Source organism: Oreochromis aureus, linkage group 15, assembly GCF_013358895.1.
Source record: "Oreochromis aureus strain Israel breed Guangdong linkage group 15, ZZ_aureus, whole genome shotgun sequence".
NCBI classification, from domain to species: domain Eukaryota; kingdom Metazoa; phylum Chordata; class Actinopteri; order Cichliformes; family Cichlidae; genus Oreochromis; species Oreochromis aureus.
In genome coordinates this window covers 11,076,076-11,096,466 of record NC_052956.1, presented here as the reverse complement: position 1 = coordinate 11,096,466, position 20,391 = coordinate 11,076,076, and the positions used below count along the sequence as shown (strand labels likewise).

The 20,391-nt window shown below is 40.0% G+C and overlaps 1 protein-coding gene across 2 annotated transcripts in view; it reads left to right on the top strand.

Annotated features, from left to right (window-relative positions):
* mettl24 (methyltransferase like 24) overlaps window positions 1-20,391 on the top strand; it is a 43,124-nt gene that overhangs the window by 12,298 nt on the left and 10,435 nt on the right. The window contains exons 2-3 of one of the 2 annotated variants that reach the window (XM_031727629.2): window positions 13,311-13,409; window positions 17,897-18,030. In XM_031727629.2, coding sequence (XP_031583489.1) covers window positions 13,311-13,409; window positions 17,897-18,030 — 233 coding nt within the window. The remainder of the gene's footprint in view (window positions 1-13,310; window positions 13,410-17,896; window positions 18,031-20,391) is intronic. The other variant, XM_031727630.2, reaches the window with a different exon arrangement.

The following is a 20,391-nucleotide window of genomic DNA, read 5'->3' as shown; positions in this document are numbered from 1 at the left end:
GCATGCAGAACGGCGACACCGAGGCTGGAGCGTGGGCATCTGAAGAGACGCAGAGAATTCCCACCTGAAGCGACCGCGACTTGGGTGCAGGTGAAGCCGCAGGTGGGGGCTTTCGGCAGCTCCGGGGACCACCGAGAGCCAGACGAGTTCCTCGGAAAATCCGCCCGTAGTCAGGAGTGCGCCATGGCCTCAAGCGGAGCTCCTCCTCCAGCTCAGCAAAGGCAGCATCCTGACGCTCACGAAGCTGAGAGCGGTTTGCTGGGTCCATGTACTGGTCGCGTTCTTCTGTCATGTTTCGCTGTGTGCAGGCAGGAATTGGACCCAAACGCAAACTCACTAGAAACGGGATAGAACTCAAAAGGCAGCGTTTATTGCTGAACCAAGAACATCTACAAAAACCTAAACTGAGACAAATCTAACAATACACACATAGGGAGACACAGGGAGAAACACACAGCATGAGGGAGAACGCGACACTGACACAGGGAAACACAGGGCTAAAATACACTGGGAAGTAACGAGGGGAATGAGACACAGAAGGGGAGCACAGCTGGGAGAAATCAGAACTGACGAGACGAGGGAGCAAAGTAGAATACACTCACAAGAGACATGGACCTTCAAACTAAAACAGGAAGTAGCACAGACGCAAACTAGACTAGGGGAGACAGAGCAACTAAGAAACACAGAACAACAACAAATACACAGAGGGGAGCTATTAAATACTCAGAGAACTAAAGAGAATACAAGACAGCCAAACTAAGACACTAAAGAATAAACTGGGGAACAAAGGGAACTGAGATCATAATACAAAACTCAGAGACACAAGAAACTCAAAACACTGGGTCACCGACCCAGGACCGTGACACATTATCTGTAGCCTGGAGTCAAAATGAATCAATTTACAACTGTAAGAGACAAAAACAGTGATCGCGTCAGTCTTTTTCTCATAAGAGTAAATCAAACCACTAAAGTGAAAGATGATCAAAAATGCAAACTACATGCTTCTATTTGTTGTCTGTGGGAATAGAATAAACACTACTATATGGCCTCAAAACCTATAATTATAATATTCAAAAACAACCAACAAGCCAAAGCAGTCTCCAGTTTAATTCAAATTATTCTTTTAATTAGCTGAGACACAAATTCATTCATTGCAAGACAATTTTTAATTACTTTTGTTCAAATGGGTAACAGCTTGATTATCAATGAACACTATGCTCCTGAGCATTGATTAGTTCAGTGTTAGGATAAAGTGAGAACAGAAAAAGCAATCCTGCTTCAATATCTGCCAGGCGGTATCAGGCCCCAGTAGATTTTCTTAAGCAGAAACCCGATGACCTTCCTTAAGTCACGGAAAACTGAAAGATTTGGCTCCGCAGACAGAGAGAGCTAGAGAAAAGACTGCTGAAAAGAAGGAAAGACGCTGACCTTGTATAATCCCAAAGGTGTGACTCGAGTCAGATCACTGCCACCCTTAAGCACCAACTGAGATGCTCAGAGAACTAAGAAGTCACAAGAACTGTGCTAAGGGCTAAGAAAGCTGTTACATTACCTGCCTGGTCTTAAGCTAAAAATTCCATATCCATTAGCAACACCGCATGTTGCAGATAAAATATTTATATCTCTGTATGAACTCCACAAAAACGTATATAATCTTATAATGACACATTTGTAACACATGAGCTGAGTAGTCACTGTACATTTTCTTATGTTTAATAAGAGAGCTTTATTTTTGTCTTCAGTCACTTAAAGGACATAAATGTCAATATAAACTTTAGCTAATTCGACACACCTGCCAGAAATAAATATAAATATAGATAAAAGTGCCTGAGAAACTCCTCAGTATGCACAGTCTATGAAGCTTTAAAGAACCAATGGTTTCCTATGTTTTTAGCACATTTACTACAAACCCTACAGCATTACATCAAAGTCTACTCCATCAAAGTGACCATCAAGTCTGCATTACTTTTAAAAAATAATGCAATTGTCATGCAATTCTGCAGATGAACTGTGCATAAATAATGTATTGAGTAAAGGCTATGCAGACAGTATTTTCACTTAGTCACTTTACAAAGCAAAGATTTAATCATAATTTTTTTGTATGTTTATTGTTTTTCATCAATCTAAACTCACAATTTGAAACCCATTCTTCTTCTTCTTTGTCTTATTGATGAAAAATACGAAACTAATGTCAAATATTTATAAAGTCAAATGCAAAACAAATGCATCTGGAAACTATAAACTTTACAGAAAGCATGTAGATTTTGTTGTTAATTCATTGAAACTTGCAAGCGCACTGCTGTGGCATTTTAGGTTTGCATTTGCCACACTGAGTGCAAAACCGACCTTATTTAAGTGATCTTTCTTAGGGAACAGCACAAGCAGAATAATCCGCTTTTACGGCAGAGTCACAAGCACCTCACAAGCAGGCTACATAGGAAGGTGTGCAATAACCGCAGGCAGAAAAATCACAGAAAGGGGTGTAAATATGTTTAGATATACAAAACCTTTGATTTTCTCAACTTTTGGATCATATTGCTGCAGTGACATTGCAGCACAGATTATGCGTAGACCATCCCCCAGAAAAACAAACAGCTCTAGACAGGCACGTAGCTTTATTTTCTCAATATGAGATTAGTATCCAAGTCCAGCCAAAAGAAAACAAGCTACTATGGGGTTGTGCCAAGTTATGTCGGGGAGAGCACAAAGAGAGCTTTCAGATAATCAATTACCTATTTTCTTCAGAGTTTATAGAAATATGACTATTTTACTTTCATGAGCAAGCTATCTGCACTTTTTTTTAACCATGAGAAACAACTGAGAGCACATGGCCCTAGTGCAGCCAAGGCTATATTAATACTCTTTTTATTTGTCAAACTGTTAAGATAACAGCTGGGAGCTTTCACTCTCAACTTTTAAATGTGTTATTTTGTACAAACCCAACCTCAAACCACATGTTGCTGGAGGAAAGTCACAAATCACTCAGTGCACTTTATGTTACAGTGAGTCTGCTTTGTGCGCTAGCTGCCATCACACAAAGACACCCAATGGAGGACAGAGGGCGTTCAGTGTCAGGATCTCGAGTCCAATGTCCTGATCGCACAATACTCCCTTCAGACTTGTCTGGAACATTCCAGAAAGTTCTCAGCCTCCATCCAAACCGTCATGAATAAGTGCATTGACCTCTGAAACCGGACACCCTCACTCCCATCTTTGCTGCTCACCTTCAGTGCCCATCTATGAATGCATGCACACACAGTTTGTGAATTCAGCTTTCAAGCTAGCAGTGCTTAGAGTGTCAGCAAAAAGCCTCGGGCTTGTTAATGAAGCAGAAATTTCAGTAGCACCATGCTAATATGCATCTGGTTACAAAGACAGCAGACACCACTCAGCAGCAGAGAAAAGGCCAATGAACCTCAAGAACAATAATTTAAAGAGAATGCAGCTGCTTTGAGACTCATTTAAAAAAGTGCTCTGTTTGGAAAGGAAGTTTCTGCCTTAAAGTCTTTCACTCTATAAAAGTCGTGTTAATGACAAACAAATGTGAAATGAGAATGAGAATGGGAAACACAAAGGGACAAAACCAATTATACACTAATATCACAAAAAGGATTATCGTTAAAATTACAGTCCTGTGCAAAAGTCTTGAGCCACCCCATGTTCTATGCAGGAGAATTCATCTTTATAGACACCAGTCAATCTCTTGTTGAAGTATAATCACATTTTATACAGTGCTGTCAAGGAGTAAGCGGTAAAGTGGACTCCCTGAGCAATAGTTCTCCAGGCTTTCTGGAGGTCTCAAAGGCTTTCTTTGGTCATTGGCTGCTTTTTCACTCATTTTCAGTCCTTGTACCTGACCATTTTCAGAGGAATTTTGTTTGCTTCTTAAGCCATTTTACATATATGAACCATTCAAGCACAAAAATTGTTGTGTCTAGACATAACAGACAACTTGACAAAGAAAAAACTTTATTGCTTAAAAAGAGAATTCCTGTTGCAGAAACAAAATTTGTTTTTATGTCTTTAGTCGAATCCATGAAAAATGCCAAGGATAACACATTTTGGCAAATATATTATATTTGCTCCAACAAGCTGATTCCCAAAGCATTATTAGCCAAAAAATCTTAATATCTCAGCATTATGTGCAGTGTCTCCTTAAAAAAAATGAGGAAACTGCACATGTGAAGGACACAAGAGGAAGTGTCAGACCTAAAAAACTAGAGAAGATGAAAAATATCTGAAAGTCCTGTCCTTTAGAAACAGGAAAAAAATCCAGCCTGTCCAACCTGAGAGAGGGTCTGAAAGATACATCAACTAAAGGATCAGAAGTATCTACTCTTCTTCAAACAGTAGATGGCTGTAAACAAGCCATTCTTAAAAAAGGGAAACAATTTCACCTTTCTGTATGACATTGATCCCAAACATACTGCCACTCAAGTAAAACTATATTCAGGTAGAAAAAGACACAATGGCACACTATCAGTCATGAACTGCCCTCCTCAGAGCCCAAACCTCTATATACTTGAAGCAATGAGGGATCAATTTGACATAGAACAGAAGAAACGTTGGCTAACTTTCAAACTCTGTTTTTTCCTCATATGCAACATTTCCATGTATGTTTGCACATGCTAATGTCAAAAAATCTTTGTACCTATTTTGTATTTTAATAACAAAGGATGACAAAATGAGGGGTAGCTCAAGATTTTTGTATACTACTATATGATATAGCCATCTTTTTTTCATTTCTATACTGCAATTATTTACACAAAAGACACAAACGGACTAATAGATAAATAAAGGAAGAAAGAAAATGAGAAAGAGCCAATAGTGGAAACTGCTGCCTCCATGTGTCTGTCTTAGTCTCCTTGTTTTGTTTTTTTTCCAACTCCATCTTAGGAAGAAAGTGTCATATGGTGCTCAGCATGCTCCCTCTGCTCTTCCCAACCAGACATCAAACATAAATCTCATATCTAGGATATTGTCCAGGAAGATCGCCTCACACACACACACGCACACACACACACACAGACACGCACACAAAGAGATTGTAACTGCAAACAATGAGGCCCCATCTGTCTCCTGAGATGCTGGCCAAGAGGGCCCAATTCAAACACAACACGATCCAGACAGAAGACGGGGTATTTTCAGCAGTGTCACTCTGTTTTTTTCTATTATGCGAAATAGCTATATATGAAATATTTCAGTCCACGGGAGCACCTATACCTGTGTTGTGTTTATGAATGCATGCATGAGCAAAATTACCATGATGTGACTGGAAGGCGTTTCCAAGGCAACAGCCGGTTCTATAGAAGTTAATAGCATGTGTCATGACAAGCCAAACGACTGCACAAACCACACACAGGTCTCAAATATGCACGCTTGTGTGTGTACATGAAACAGGGAGGACAGTGATCAGCTTCTGTTCTGACTAGAGCCGCTTCTTAGCCCGGTGGATGTGCTGAGTGTTAACTGGAAACCACAATTGGCTGATAGGAATCTATCAAACCAAGTCAGACACCGCTGCATTTCCTTTCTCTAACAGCCGCTGTGGCTTTAAAAAAGATTGAGCTTTAATGGCAAAGCGACAAGCTCTTGTTGTGGAGTGCCTCGATTTCCCCTTTCCCATTCAGTGTTGCAAATATTGAGCTGAAAATGGTCAGCAATCGCAACCGAGTTCTTGATAGGTTTTCTAACCTTGTTCCTCGCCACTTAAAGGAAACTATCCTGTTCTTTTATGTCTTGGTGAACTGATGCTTTATATAACTAATTAAGTTCAATTTCTGTCATTTATTCTCCTGCTATGTTACTCCTTCTGAAATTCAAGGCTGCAAAGAGTCATGGATCCAACAAAGACACTTGGGTGCTGCTTGCAGATATGTTTCGATTTAAACTAGACGGACACAAAATGCTCCTGCCATGCAATTGATGACAAAATGCAGAGTCAAAATGGACATGTGCTGGTGTTCGACCAGCTTTGGTCTACAGCACGGGGGCGGATAATTCTGCTGCCAGCAGCAATATCTGTGATGTAACACATTGTGTTGAGCATGAATGCAAAACCTCAAAGTCAAGCAAAACAGGTTTTCTGGGACCGGGTGCATTGTATTCCAGTTAGAGCTTCTCTCTTTCTCACCCACATGATTCATACGTTACAGTCTCTCTTTTACAGTAAATGCATTCCAGATGTGGCTTCATAGACTTCTGCAAATGAGAAACAGCGTAGATACGAAGACGATCTTCACGTTCCCTCCTCACCGTCTGTGCCTCAACCTCCGATTTGCTTTCTCTTCGTCATTCATCCGTATGCTTTGCTTCAGCCCTCCTCCTCCTCGTGTATCCCTCCACTCCTCTGCAGCCTTCCTCTGCCTTCGAGATGAAGGCTCAAGTCTTCTGAGATTACTGCCTTTATTAAAAAAGATCAGTGTAATCCTCCACTTTAATTCTGTTATACCCTCCCTGTCTCTCACTGTACGCTGTCAGTGAGCTGGGATTGGCCAATGAGCCGGGCCTGCCAGAGGAATAGAGATGACACTGCAGGAAGTAGAGATGACTGTATATGGTCTATATCCAAGTCTCACAATATCCTAGATTAGTCAGAATGATAGAGCTTAGTAAGGATCATTCTTTGAGATTATCCTCTATATACCATTCAGAACAGTCACGTCGTATTGAAAGAGTATCAGTTCTGTAAATCGATGATTGATTTTGCTCTTAATATAATAATTTTGGCCGTCCATCTGCTCTAAATAACCTAAGTATACATGGACACCTATGGAATCCGACCATTACAATTAGCAGCAATGTACATAAGACCGTAGAATCAGAATTCATTGTATCTCAAATTAAAATCACCATGTGGGATCTACTAATGTACATATTTTACTTTCTATACAAGCTTAACCGAGACAAGTGCAGGCCTCGGTTATGTCAGTTAAGCTCAGTGTTCATTATTTAACAATAAGAAAGAGACTGTCTATAAATAGAGTCTATGGGAAAGTTCCATGGTGAAAACAGCTGACTAAAGAGAACATAAGGGGTCATTTAGAAAAACCCAAAACATCTTGATGATCAGCAAGAAAATAGTCTATGAACTGACGAGATAAAAGTTAAACTCTTTACATCTGGTGTAAAAACGAAAAGTGAGTGTACCATTACGAGGTTTAGCCCTTTTTCACATAGGGACCGGTATGGTTGGATAACTTTTCATCATCAAAAAACTGTATTTACTTGGGTTTGGATTTGTCTTTGCGTAAAATTAATATTTGTTTTATTAACTAAAACATGTAAGTGTCACAAATGTGCAAAAAACCCCTAAGAAATCCGAAAGGGGAAACTATTTTTCACAGCACAATAACTCTCAGAAATGTCCCCATCTGCCACTGAAGTCATGTATGTACTATGTAGATTTGTTGGTCTTCAGTCATAGGCTTCATAGTAGTTACAGATTTTAATTTAAAAGAAATCAAGCCTCGTCGTGTGATAAATGTTGCATTGCGCCAGTATTTACAACACCATTAAAAATCAGAATCTTTCTGCATTTTCCCTGAACCACATTAGCACAACCCTGTGGGACATAAATCTCTGATATGATCTCGCACCTGGGTTCACCACCCACTCAGAAACAGAGGGAGGTTAATGTGAATCAGCCACCAGCTGCTTCATTAAACCGCAGCTTCTCTGTCTGCCCACTTGCCCGTTTCATGTCTTGACCTTCGCTTGCCATTGGATACTGTTGGGTTTTCGTCCAAGCTGTCAGGAAAATACACCTCGTCAAAGACCATTTTTTGAACTTTAGGACAGTTCATAGTGTTAAAAAACATTCCACATGCTGTTGAACTAAAAGCTTTGACCTCCTAACTGTACAGCCTGGTGGTATTTTTCTGAAGTGTCTGGACTCTGATGAGAGCAATTGCTTAAAATGAGCAGCAGGTCTGACACTCAGCCACCCTGGCACTCTACCAGTGGATAGGAGTGACTTGGCAGCATTCACTCTGACACCTTATGTTTTTGAAATAGGCAGACCCAACTCACCTGTGGCTTGGTCCTGCATGACATTTGATACACTAATGAGAATTTGTTTATTCAAGCGGTGATTGTGCCGTGTCCTCTCAGACACTCTGACCACACTGTCAGCGATCGCTTCATACACAGACTTAATTCATTCTTGTTGTAAAGGCAATTTTTTTAAAAAAAATGTCTAACTCATCCTTTTTTTCTCATTTCTTTTTCCACAATTTGTGTGTTTGTCGTCAGCTCCACCCAATGTTCCTTACCTCCCACCTCTCCATTCTTTTTTTACCGCCTTCATTGTTCTGGCAGACAGTCCTCTCTTGCTTTATCCAGTCATCTCTTGTTCACCCATCCATCCTGTTCTCCCCAAGGGATTATTCATGCTTGGCCTGGCTGCTCACACCTCTCTCCCAGGCTGAGAGGCACAGATCCAATAACACACCCAGCTCCCAGGCTGTGGAGAAGGGCAAATTCCATCTTTGTTTGATTTTTTAGTTTTATTTTTTTTAGTTTTTGGTGGACGGGGGGTTAATGCAAGAAGAAGGAAATACAAAAACCCCTCAGATCTTTATTTCATGGAAAGTGTAAACATTAACTGTAGTTTGTGCAGATATTTGAGCACCTTTCTAAGTCATAATACAAGCTGCCAGTGATGGTGTTTCGGGTATGCCTCGGATCTGTTTCATTATTTGAGTGCATGACATTTTCATCCAGAATTTGCTGACATTTAAAGATATCCCGTCTTCCTGCTATCTGTGCCAATGACTGCCAAAAACCCTAAAGTAAAGTATTCCCCACCCACCTGGTTATCAGTAGGCAAGGTGCTCTTTTAAATTAACGCTGCTCATTTTTTTTTGCCAAAGAGCTCAGTCTTTACTTTTGTACTCAAATCATTTTTTTCCATAGTCACCACTCCCGTGACCACAAACCCTTCCTGCAGCTTCTTTTCCATACCAGGGGTTTGGTTTTCCTACCTGCCAGGGAAAAGTAGAATTTTCTTGGAACATTTTTTGGCATTTTATGGTGATAAAAATAAAAATATGTGTACTGCATATATTTTTAGTTCTAACTTCAAAGATCAACAATACGTATTATTTTTTCATACCTGCATGTTCATCTCCTGTCAGCAGCTAAAGTTTAGCTAAATCTGATCTGATACTTCTGCTTGTCTCAGCATTTGCGCTTCAGCTTCATGCGGCTCGCCAGGCTTAAACTGAAGCACATATCAGCACTTCTTCCACCATTTCATTGGATTTTTAATTGAAGTGATACTTCAACTTAACTGAGCTCTCACACCGAAATCAGCAAGCAGTCTCTTTCATCATTTTTATTTAATGTCTTAAATGCTTCTTGATTTTAATTTCAGCTGCCACATACTTTGAAATATTTTGTGAGAAATCTTTTTTTTTTCTTTAAATTCAGACTTTCCGCAGCAAGGCTCTGGAAAGCTTTACAGTTCCTGCTGTCATTCCACTGACAAAGTTTGGCTGACACACTTGAACTGACACTAATTTCTCTCAGCTCCTCCACTCTAACTCACCCTTCAACCTTAATTCATCACTTACACTTACGCAGACATTTCCACTCGTTTCAGTGCTCGAGGGTAAAACTGAATCTTTAAGTGTTTTCAGCACTTCCAATTCACCTGATGCTTCAACCTCACTCAGTTCACACACTTAATCGGACGCTGTAATTGTATTTCGGCTGCTGATTTCCTCAACAGACATGCTTTTCATGTTATAATGTTTCATGTACATTTGTTTTTGTAGTTTAACGAACCCCCTATTTAATTCATTTCCACTGACCGTGTCGTTCATGTACAGGCAACAACCTTAAAATCTCTTGCTGAGGCCAGAATTATGTCTAATTTCACAGGATTAAGGCTGCACAGCTGATGAGTGATGTTCTCTCTGTCTACCTTAGGTGCTGATGACTTGTTGTTGCTTGACTGAACACATAGTTTAGCACTAATCGCATCACTGCTCAGCAATAATCAGCAGTTGGAAAAAAAAAAATCCTGATAGGTATGCACAGTGTAGAACCTGCACAAACACATAGTCTCTATTTTGCACTTTAAGCTTGTTGCTTAAAGATTGAATTTATTTTAATTTCTCATTAAGGCAAAAATCATTTTAACTTTTGAGGGAAGTATAAACACACTAGATTTAAACTTGCACTGTACAAGTCAGGCTGGCAATTCCAGTCCAGCACTGCCATAAAGCCTCAAAGTAGCCATAAAACCTTTGACAGACACCTCCTCCCTTGGCAAATGCTTCCAAATATTTCCATTTCTTCTCTGCTGTAAAGTGCTGGATCACTCGTGCTTGTGTGAGCGCTTTGGAACCTTCCATTGTCCTTTTCCTCTTCCATTCCTATTCAACCGCAGCTTACAGCACATACTGCAACCTCCCAGAGAGTTCATTGTCCCAGATATCTGCCCTCTGATCAGTACCCCAGTCCCAACCTGTACCAGGGTGATGTATGGGGCCTGACAGCTGAGTTGTTCAGGGAGGACCGGGTAAGGAGATGAAAAGGGCAGCTCACAGACAAAGAGCTCTGGGAGTCCCCAGGATGCAGAAAGGTAGATGTTATTTGTACACGTGTAAATGTACTTCAAATGCGGTCTTTCTGTCTCTGTAAAACCCTCCTGGCTTCAATACTGCAGTTTAGGAACAATGTTGATTAGAAGTGGCATTTTATTTTCTTCTTTTTGTCAGGGGCTGTTTGTCAGGCTGGGGGCTTTGCCAGAGAGATTTTTTCTGTATGGCCTGAATTAAAATTATATGGCGGAATCTAAACAACAAATACTCCACGAGTTAAAAATCAAAAGAAAGACACTACAATGATCTGATATTAAATAAACACAGAATTTGTGCAGCCCTGCTGTACATTAATGATGATGGTTTATGCTTAAATAGCTTTAAATTTATTGAATTGAGCTCTTTTTGTTGATAAGCTGCATATTTCCAATGGAGATGTTTTGTCCACAGGTAAATATCATATGAATATACCAATAAACTAGTTTATGTTCAAGACCCTTCAGACATATGCTTTACCATGGGTTTAATGCCAATTTGACTTCTTACCTTGACTTTTCAAATCTTCAACCCATCACTCATAGCTGCCACTATAGCCATCAAATTATCTCATAATGCGCATGCATATTTGTCAGATAATGATCTCTTCTGTGCTTGATACACTGACAGATTTTAAAAACAAAACCTGTTCTGTTTTCAGTGTCTGTTATCGCATTTTTCTTTATATAAACATGTATTAGAGATGGACATTTTCAGCATTAATACTCAGGTAGGACATGGCATTTCATAAATGCTTAACTTGTACTAATGAGCCATTACACACATACATCACCAGCCTGAACCTTTAATACAAATGTGGATGGATCCATGCTTTCATGTTGTTTACACCAATTTCTGATCCAAATATTGCATCAGAAATTGAGACTCGTCCAGGCAACATTTTTCTAATCTTCTTTTGTGCAATTTTGGAAAGGCAAAGCAAACTTTAGCCGTAACTTCCTGTTCTTAGCTGATAAAAGTGTGACCCAGTGTGGTCTTCTGCTACAGTAGCCAGTTACCTTCAAGGTTTAATGTCATGTGCACTGTTTGTAACAAGTGGTCACTTTCTTATCAGCTCAAAGGAGTCTAGCTATTCACCTCTGGCAACAAGGCATTTTTGCACTGAGAACTGTTGGTCATTTCTCATTTTTGGACCATTCTTTGTAAAACGTAGAAATCGTTGTGTACAAACCTTCCAGTAGATATTTAGACCAGCATGTGTGACACCAACAACCACGCCACATTCAAAGTCACTTAAATCACCTTTCTTCCCCATTCTGATGCTCGGTTCGTGTTAACAAGCGTATGAACAGGGGTACCTAAAAAAGTGGGTGAGTGTCTGTGGGTGCTGAGTGCCTTTTTAACTACGAAGCTGAGGTCAGTGATAGAGACCAACAGAAAGAGGGAGTAAACAATCAATGGAGACGCAGGATGTTAGAAGAAAGAAAAAACAGGCAATGAAAAGAGCAACAGGATATTAGAAGACCGAGAAAGAAAAAAGAAAACAGAAGCTATGGTATAAAAGGAAGCAGAGAAAAGAACGGATGGGTTGAGGCAAGGCAAGCATTCGGATGTTTTGACACTCTGTAAATCGATTGAAGGCTGAATGCCAAACACTGAATAGTGTCGTGTGGATCAAGCTCTGCAGCCATTAAAGCAAAAGCAGATTTTTTGTGTGTTGGCAGGTCCAGGATCTGCCTCAGTGGAGAAGAAAATAACACATATGGTGTTGTCAGATAATGTATTAGCAGAGTGGTGTGAGGTTACGTACAGAACCATAAAAAGTCCAGCAAAGTGTGCACTTTATAGACTCAAGTATAATTTTTTTAAATATACATATAAGCTCTAGTGTGTGTACATGTGCAATGAAGATTAAAAGAAAGAGCAGTTAGTGAAAGTGTCTAATGTCTTACTTATAGTGCTCTGCGTTGAGCCTGTGTTAACCATGAGAGAACCATGCCACATGTGTCATCAGCAACAAACCTAAACACGATCTTGTCAGTAAAGCCAGCCAAATCTAATTTGCACAGCTATGGGAAATTATGAAATAAACTGCAGTGCCCATACACAGGAGCGCCCTAGGCAGGGACGTGCACTCTCATCAAACCACAGCAGATAATTTATTCCAGGGCTGCTAATGAACACTTGGCTGTGGTGTTTGACCCAAGAAATGATTGTACAAGCAACGAATACATCATCACAGCGCTGTCTCTATCGCCCTCTGTACTGCCTACTCTTCATCTCTCCTCTAATCACAAACAGGCGCATTCCTGTAGCAGTGAAGCAGGCTTTAAAGCAAGGTTCTGCCACGTTTCAGGAATGCAGCACAGAGCTAAAGCTGCTAAAGCCCCCTGATGAAGAGGTCTAAGATCTTATTCTTCTTCTTTCAAACAAAGCTCAATCCATACCTTCCAGCAAAGCATACACGTGAGTACATAGGCTAGCAGTCCCCATTTTACTAAAATAACAACAGAAATGAACTTTAGCAGTTTGTCGCTAACACATGTGTGGGGGGGGGGAATTTTCCTCAGAGCACACTGTGACCTAGTTCTATCAGTGGCTATACACAAGAGGGTTATAATACCTGAAAGAATAAAGCTCCCTTTATTGTTGTCCTTGCACTGGATTTCTTGTGAGTGGCCTACTTTGATGTTAGTGAGTTGCTCATTTTCATATTATTTTCATTGTAAGTGTTCATGTATATGCGTATGTTCCCCTATTCAGACTCCACGGTGGCATATAGACCTGGAGCCCTGGGCCAGTGAGAGTCAGTCACTGGAGGATGAAGCTAAAAGGTTCCTCAGCTACATCACAACTCCGCAAGTGAGAATTTTTTAAAATTTCATTCGCTACCTAAATTTATTTTTGATTAGAATTCATTTAAAATGCCAACATTAAAACCACTGACAGATTAAGTAAAGTGTAAATGGACTGGTTCTTATATAGTGCTTTACTACTCTACCTGAGCACTCAAAGCACTTTATACAAGCACTGTTTTCTATGCTGTTTCTATACAAGTGCTTTTTATTTAACGTTCACACACATGCATACACTGATGGATGCATTGGAGAGCAACTTTGGGTTAGTATCTTGCCCGGAGATATTTGGCATGCTTACTGGAGCAGCCAGGGATCAAACCACCAACCTTCTGATTAGTAGATAACCCGATCGACCCCCTGTTGGTTCTTTTTGTTTTTATGAATATCTTCTAATATCATTTTTTTAATTGAGGTCTAGGTCTGTTTTCTGAGCTCATTAAAAGCATTTTTTAATATTATTTTTAGATATCTGGTCATCACAGGACAGCCACGATGCAAACATATGATTTTTAATAGACTATGATGCATATTGATCCTTTTAACTCTTAAGGGAAATATTTAAATCGAGAATAAGTACTTTTACTCCCGATGCTTTATATATAGCTTGCCTACACCTTCCTGATGTCTAGTATTAAAACCCTATTCAATTATTACTGTGACATAGTGTACTTTATATTTACTATTTATTTCTTATTTGCGATATTGCCTGTGCTTAATGATGCAGTGCAAGCACCATCGATTAGGGAATTAATCATCTTTAACTTTTAATCACATTTTCTGTCCTCAAAGCAAAAATTAACCAGACACTAAACGCAACTCTAAGACTAGAGTTTGAGGCAAAAATAAATAAAGTAGTTAAGCCATGAGACACATACCTTTGGCTGCTTTTTTAAAGAACAAGACTGCATCTCTTAGCCCATGATTGAGCTGCACTGGCATGTCTTTCACATTCAGCATAGCCAAAACATTTTTCTTGCCCTGACAGTAGGCAACTAATTCATTACTCCATTGATTACTATACAGATGGAGCTCACAGCCCCTCTATTCAGATCTAATCAATGAGTTGTTGTGGTTTGCTCCTTGAACTGTATCAGTATTAATTACTACAAATCAATGAAGATGTTTTGCATCATAATAAGAAGAAGAAGGAAAAAAGGAAAAATATAAAAAGGAACTGAGAAAGGTTGGAATTCTGGTTGGAAGGTTGGAAAATCTTTGTCCCTATGATGGAGGTAATTCAAAGACATGATTTCATTTTCGTTTTCCAAAACAGAAACTGGCATTCTTTGAACTCATGTAGTTTGTGTGTGTGTTTTTTTATTGCAGTAAATTGGCTTGGAGACAAATCAGCATCTTATCTTTATCCCTCACACAACATAGCCAGAACACAGAGTACCAATCTCCAAATGACTAAGCATCACTCAGTCTGTCTTTCACAAAGCAGAAATTTAGTTCATAATGAATTAGTGCTGGGATGTGCGTGTGTGTGTGTTCAGGCACTTGTGGGTATTTGTGTATGAGGAAGGAAGGGACAAGGACAGGAACAGAGAGAAAGAGATTCCGTGAGCATGTGTGTACAAGTGTGTGTTTGTGAGGAGCTGTGGAAGGGAACTGTCTGTCATTGACAGTGACAGGCGAGGGTGGAGGGAGCTGGTGTGGGGATAGCAGCATCCTCTGCTGTAATGCTGACTGACACAGTGCCTGGTGGAACTGTTACTAAGAGAGATGGCCTGCGACACAACTGTCCAATCAATACCAGTCAGCAGCTTTCACGTGTTCATGCACAGATAAGAGTAAGTCTATATAAAAATATTAATAATAACAATAGTGTGAAATAATAGTGCAGCAGGAGCGTGGGATCAATTTCTGATTAGCTTATCAACAATAAGAATGAACTTCTCATTCACGCTCAGTGAATGTTCTCGAGTTTTACAGCTCAGTATTCTTTGTAGCATTGTTCAGCTCTCAGCAGCTCAAGGCAACTGATATGTCTTTAGATGTGAAGTGGCAAAATAATCAAGAGTGATTTTGCATTTCATTTCCCACAGTGCATTGTATGCAGATAAACGCTTTCAACTCGAACGCATTAACGATGACGGACATTGTGGAGAATGTTCAAAATGTAAGAATTGGTTTAAATAGAGAGCAACAAAGACACATCGGGCGACTTTTGTCCTTTGTCAGATGGTGACACTGCACTTCAGCGATTCAGTTGGTTCCTTTCTGCGTGACCTGTCACAGAATGATCTCATTAAAATGGGCGATTTATACAAAAGCCACAGTAAGAAACTACGCCTAAGGTTCTTTTGAAACCGTACAAATCCAGCTTGCCAAAAAAGGGAAGGCTGGCAATGTAAACACGGCTAATGAACAGTTTCAAATGTAAATTTCCTCTATTTTAGGAACAATAAGTGGATTTATAAGAGGTTGGAACTTATAAGAGTGGATTTATAAGAGGTTGGGACATAGTACTTTTCTTCTTACACATTCACTTGGCTGCAAAACGTCTGCCATCAGTGTCTTTTTACCTGAGTTAGGTTCTAGAAAGCATTTCTCATTCACCCATACCATTGACTGTAAATGAAAGATGGATATAGCCGTCACCTACTAGTATTCAAAGTGCCATTTTGAAAATTTAGGCTGAGTGTTTTAAATGTGTTGTGTTTGGAAAGCAGGCATTATAGCAAATGGGAGATTGATTAGGAAAGCAAAGAAAGCTGCATGCTCATAAAGCAATTTGATTTTATCAATCAGGGGAGATAAAAGCTCATTTCAATACAGAGTTCTAAACAATCAGATTTCATTTTGCAACCAGAGGATATGTAATGGTAATCAGCATACTTTCACATTGGGCTCTCTTTTTAGACTGGAAGTTTGTGGAAGCTGCTGTACAAGGTGGAGGCCTTTTATTGGGAATAATATAAGCTTTGGTCTCTTGCTAAAGGAGATTTTGGCTTTTTTTAAAGACTAGTCAGAAATCCCCAGGCAACTTCCGATCACTAGGAAAAAATATGCACTCCCCGACTAGATGGTGAGTGGTTGCTGGCTGTTGGTGGGTGAAATTAGTCGCAAAGAGGATGCTAAAAACCTCCTTGTGGCTTTGTTTGCTAGCAAATTGCTGAAGTCACCTGTAGTTTGCACAGTAAATGGTAACTTGTCTGCCAACCACTCACTAAGCGTTAGTCAAAAGTGACGCAATCCGGAAATGCTTGCTTTGCTTTCAAATTAAGAGTTGCCCCTTGCTGGTGCAACTAAGACATTTAAAAAGGCGCAACTTTCACTTTTGAAGGCAAATATTCTCTTGACAAAATGTTCTCTCTGCACACAGTTTACTGCCATGGAGAGGGTAGTTTGCAGACAAATCAGCATCTTTATAAGTGGCAATCTGCTAGCAACCAAAGCAACTGCATGGAGGTTTTCAGTGCACCACTGTATACGTCATTGCAAATGATTTTACCTAGCAAGTGGTAGCAACTCTCTAGCCCTGTATGACTGTGGCTTAAGATGCAGTAAAACAAAGTGTAGCTGCGAACATGCTACTACGTACTTGAATGGTGTACAGTGAAGCCAGACATTTGTGCTCACGATCATGATGTCTGAGCCAATATTGTTTCTTCCCTTGCAAAGTTAATCTCGGCATCAGTCCTTGGAGTTTTGGTTGAAGTTGATTATGAAAGCTGTATTTTTAAGGTTGAAAAATATAATCCACAACATTTTAGAACAATATACTAATGTTATTGTACAGTACTGAATAAATATTTTTGTTAAAGATATGGCAGGATCCAAAGATTAGACTTTTATATGGAAGCAGGTAAAAGGATACTGTGTTTTAAATCCAACAAATTTTGTGAATTAAAGGGGGGAAAAGTACAATCTTAATCATAAATGAAGGATTTAAAGTCCCCTTTTTTTAGTGTCTTTCTGCCAACCCAGTGACACTTGGCACTGCATCAGCACCAGCTGTGCATCATGTCTGAGTCTGAGTTGTAGAACTCACCTAAAGAAATCAGGATATATCAGAGTGTCAACTATGCTGCCACATTTGACTTGTGTTTGCTTGAAATCCCTAGGACTCCATTTATTGTACAACAGTTTGGTTGGAGTAATGCTGTTGAAGAGTAATGCGCTCTTACACATGAAATTTTCACTTCTCAGAAGATTTATCTCACCACAACCCCCTGCCCAGTTAATGACTAGTTCACTTTCCCATTCAGTGACCAGTGCAGTGAACAGACTTGGACATCAATATCCAAACAGCGCAGGTGGTCTTGAATGCCCAGCGTACAGACACAGACACTTATTTTTGCTTTGCAAACTGAGTCCATGTGGTTCTGTTGCTCTGTCATTCATTTCTTGTTCCATTTATATTTGCAATGCAGGACTCCCACTGTGTCAGATAACATGGCTGTCTTGACAATAAGTTCTGCTCGTGTTCCTGGAAAAATGGCTGTTAATATGTCCTGCTTTGTGTTTACATTTATGTTTGTCCAGGTGTCATGTGCATCACTTCGAGGCAAGAAAGCAGACCAGGAAGGGTCCACTGGGGCATGGGCTGTGTGCCTGGATCCCAATTATAACCTGATCCGCAGGATAGAGAGCAGACACTGCAGGGTGTACTCTTTTGGGTGAGTATTGTTTGTTAGACACTCACACGTAATTTTGTTTTTGCTAAATGTGTGTTCCCTTAACAAGGAATTGTCCAATATATAGTGAATGAAGTCAACTGTAGTCGCTTACACGGAAACAAACAGTGACTGAATTATCTGCAGATGAAACAATTATTCAGAACATCTGGTTCTGTGACAGGCTGTGAGATATCTGCTGGTAATCAAAATTGCCACAGCTGTCAGTAAACTTTATAGTAAAGTTTATTCTGTATCATAAAAATATATTCAAGGTCTATTTTCACACACGATAAATGAAGTGCATGTCTTTCTCCACCTTCCATGTAAGCCTCATCTTTTCATGTTCTCGGCGACTAATTGTACACTGAGTATGATTTTATTTTGAAACTGTCTTTATGTCTTTCTTCTTACATTTTTTCAGCCAGGTGGCAGCTACATTGCTGTTACATTTTCACTCTGCACATTTTCCTTTAATTTGTTGTCTTTTGTTAAACTTCACACGTCATAACTATTCCACCTTTGGTTCCTGGATTGGCATGTAACCCTGACTTCAGTCAGCCAGACCACCAAGGTGTTTGACCTCCTTAAGACCAGGCTGTCATTCACTCCTAGCCGGCTTTGTGCCATGGATCGGCTCAGTCTAAGTCTGCTCGGCCAATGCTGAGGTGCAGCAATAGTTGAAGGGATTTTTCTGCTGGGAGAGAAGGCTTATTAGTTTGACCGTTGAGAGACAGCACAGGTGTGCTGGCATCAAGGCAAGCGAGGCGCAGATAGGTGTGGGAGAGTGGCAGGAGGGGCGGGGAGGTTAAAAGGGTGTCAGAGGCCAAATAGACAGGAGAAAAACACATATCTGATATCCTCTGGCTGACTGCAACGGCACTCTGTGCAGACAAGCTACATGGACACGCACTAAAAGTGAAATGAGTTTTATCAAACATCTCAGAGATTGATGCAAACATTTTAATATTTGGCTTGAATATCGGCTTGGAAAATGTGACTCAGATCTAATTTTTCAACTCAATGAAAGCTACTTGGCTATCTCTTCCTATCTAACTGATCACTTAATACCTCTGGAATTAATTCAGTTTACACTACGTCAACTCAACTCTGTCGAATGCAATAAAAGCGAGTCCCAAAAAGAAATTAAATTCTTAAAAAAAAAAAAAAAAGAAACTTCCCGAGTAACAAAAGAAATTTCCTAAAACTTCTCGGTGAGAGTTAATCAAGTCAGCGTGCAAACTGCTCCCTGAAGTTCCTCCCCATGTCCCCTATCTGACCTACATTCATTACACACACACACACGCACGTGCATACACATACACATGTTCTCACACACACTTCTTGGTCATACTCTTGACTCTTTGCCAGGTATGTTGAGCATCCTACTCTCAGGAGAGCTTCTCTGACTTGCAAAGCCCTCAACTGTAGTCAACTGCAGAAGATTAAACAGGATTTAATAGAAAAGCCAAATGCTTTTAGTACGCCTCTGTACGTGCCTTTGAACTCAGCACATTATGTATGTACACTTTCGTGTGTTTTGCTGAACGTGTGCAGCTGATACATCTCATTTGCATGATGTGCAACGAGCCGGGGATGGCTGTGCCTGGGCAGGATGAGCAGCTGTTCACTGATTGGTCTGTCACATGTTGGTGTATAGGGGGGGACGCAGGATGTTTTTCCACATGAAAGACCAATTATCCACCTTTTCCACTGCTGTAAAAACAGCCCACATTCTGCTCAAATTAAAGCAGGCTTTGTTTAAACTTGTATTCTTTGTCTTCCGTGTATTCTTCAGTATTTGTATAATTAGTCCATCTGCCTCCGGTGGAAAGAACTTGAGATCGGATATTGAGGTCCAGCATTTTTAATACGCTACATAAATAAAGTGACTTGACTTTTAACATAAATGTGGGCATGTGAGATGCTGCTAGTGGATAACAGCATTAATACTTATAGTACAGCTAGTAGCAACGGTGGCTCTGGCTTCTCATGCTTTGTTTCCTTTGGCTCCCCTTCTGGGCAAAATTAAGAAAATATGGTAATCAGCCATCTCATCACCATTACCTATTGTTCTTCCCAGAGTAACTGCTGTTTAGTGATTTTTAGGAAGTTAACCAAGCATTATTCTATGAGTGATGGCTTTAGTATGAACTAAATCAGTGTAAGCCCTGCAACAGACTGGCAACCTGACAGGGTTTTAAGAGATAGTGCTAAGAAATTCAGTGCTAAATATATACACAACACATATACTCACATATATTTCACTCATCAAAACTGTAGCACAGGCTTATTAAAAAAGGCTAATTGAGATTTCCAAATCAGTGTATTTGCAGACGTCTATTAGACGTTTCTTCCTGTGTT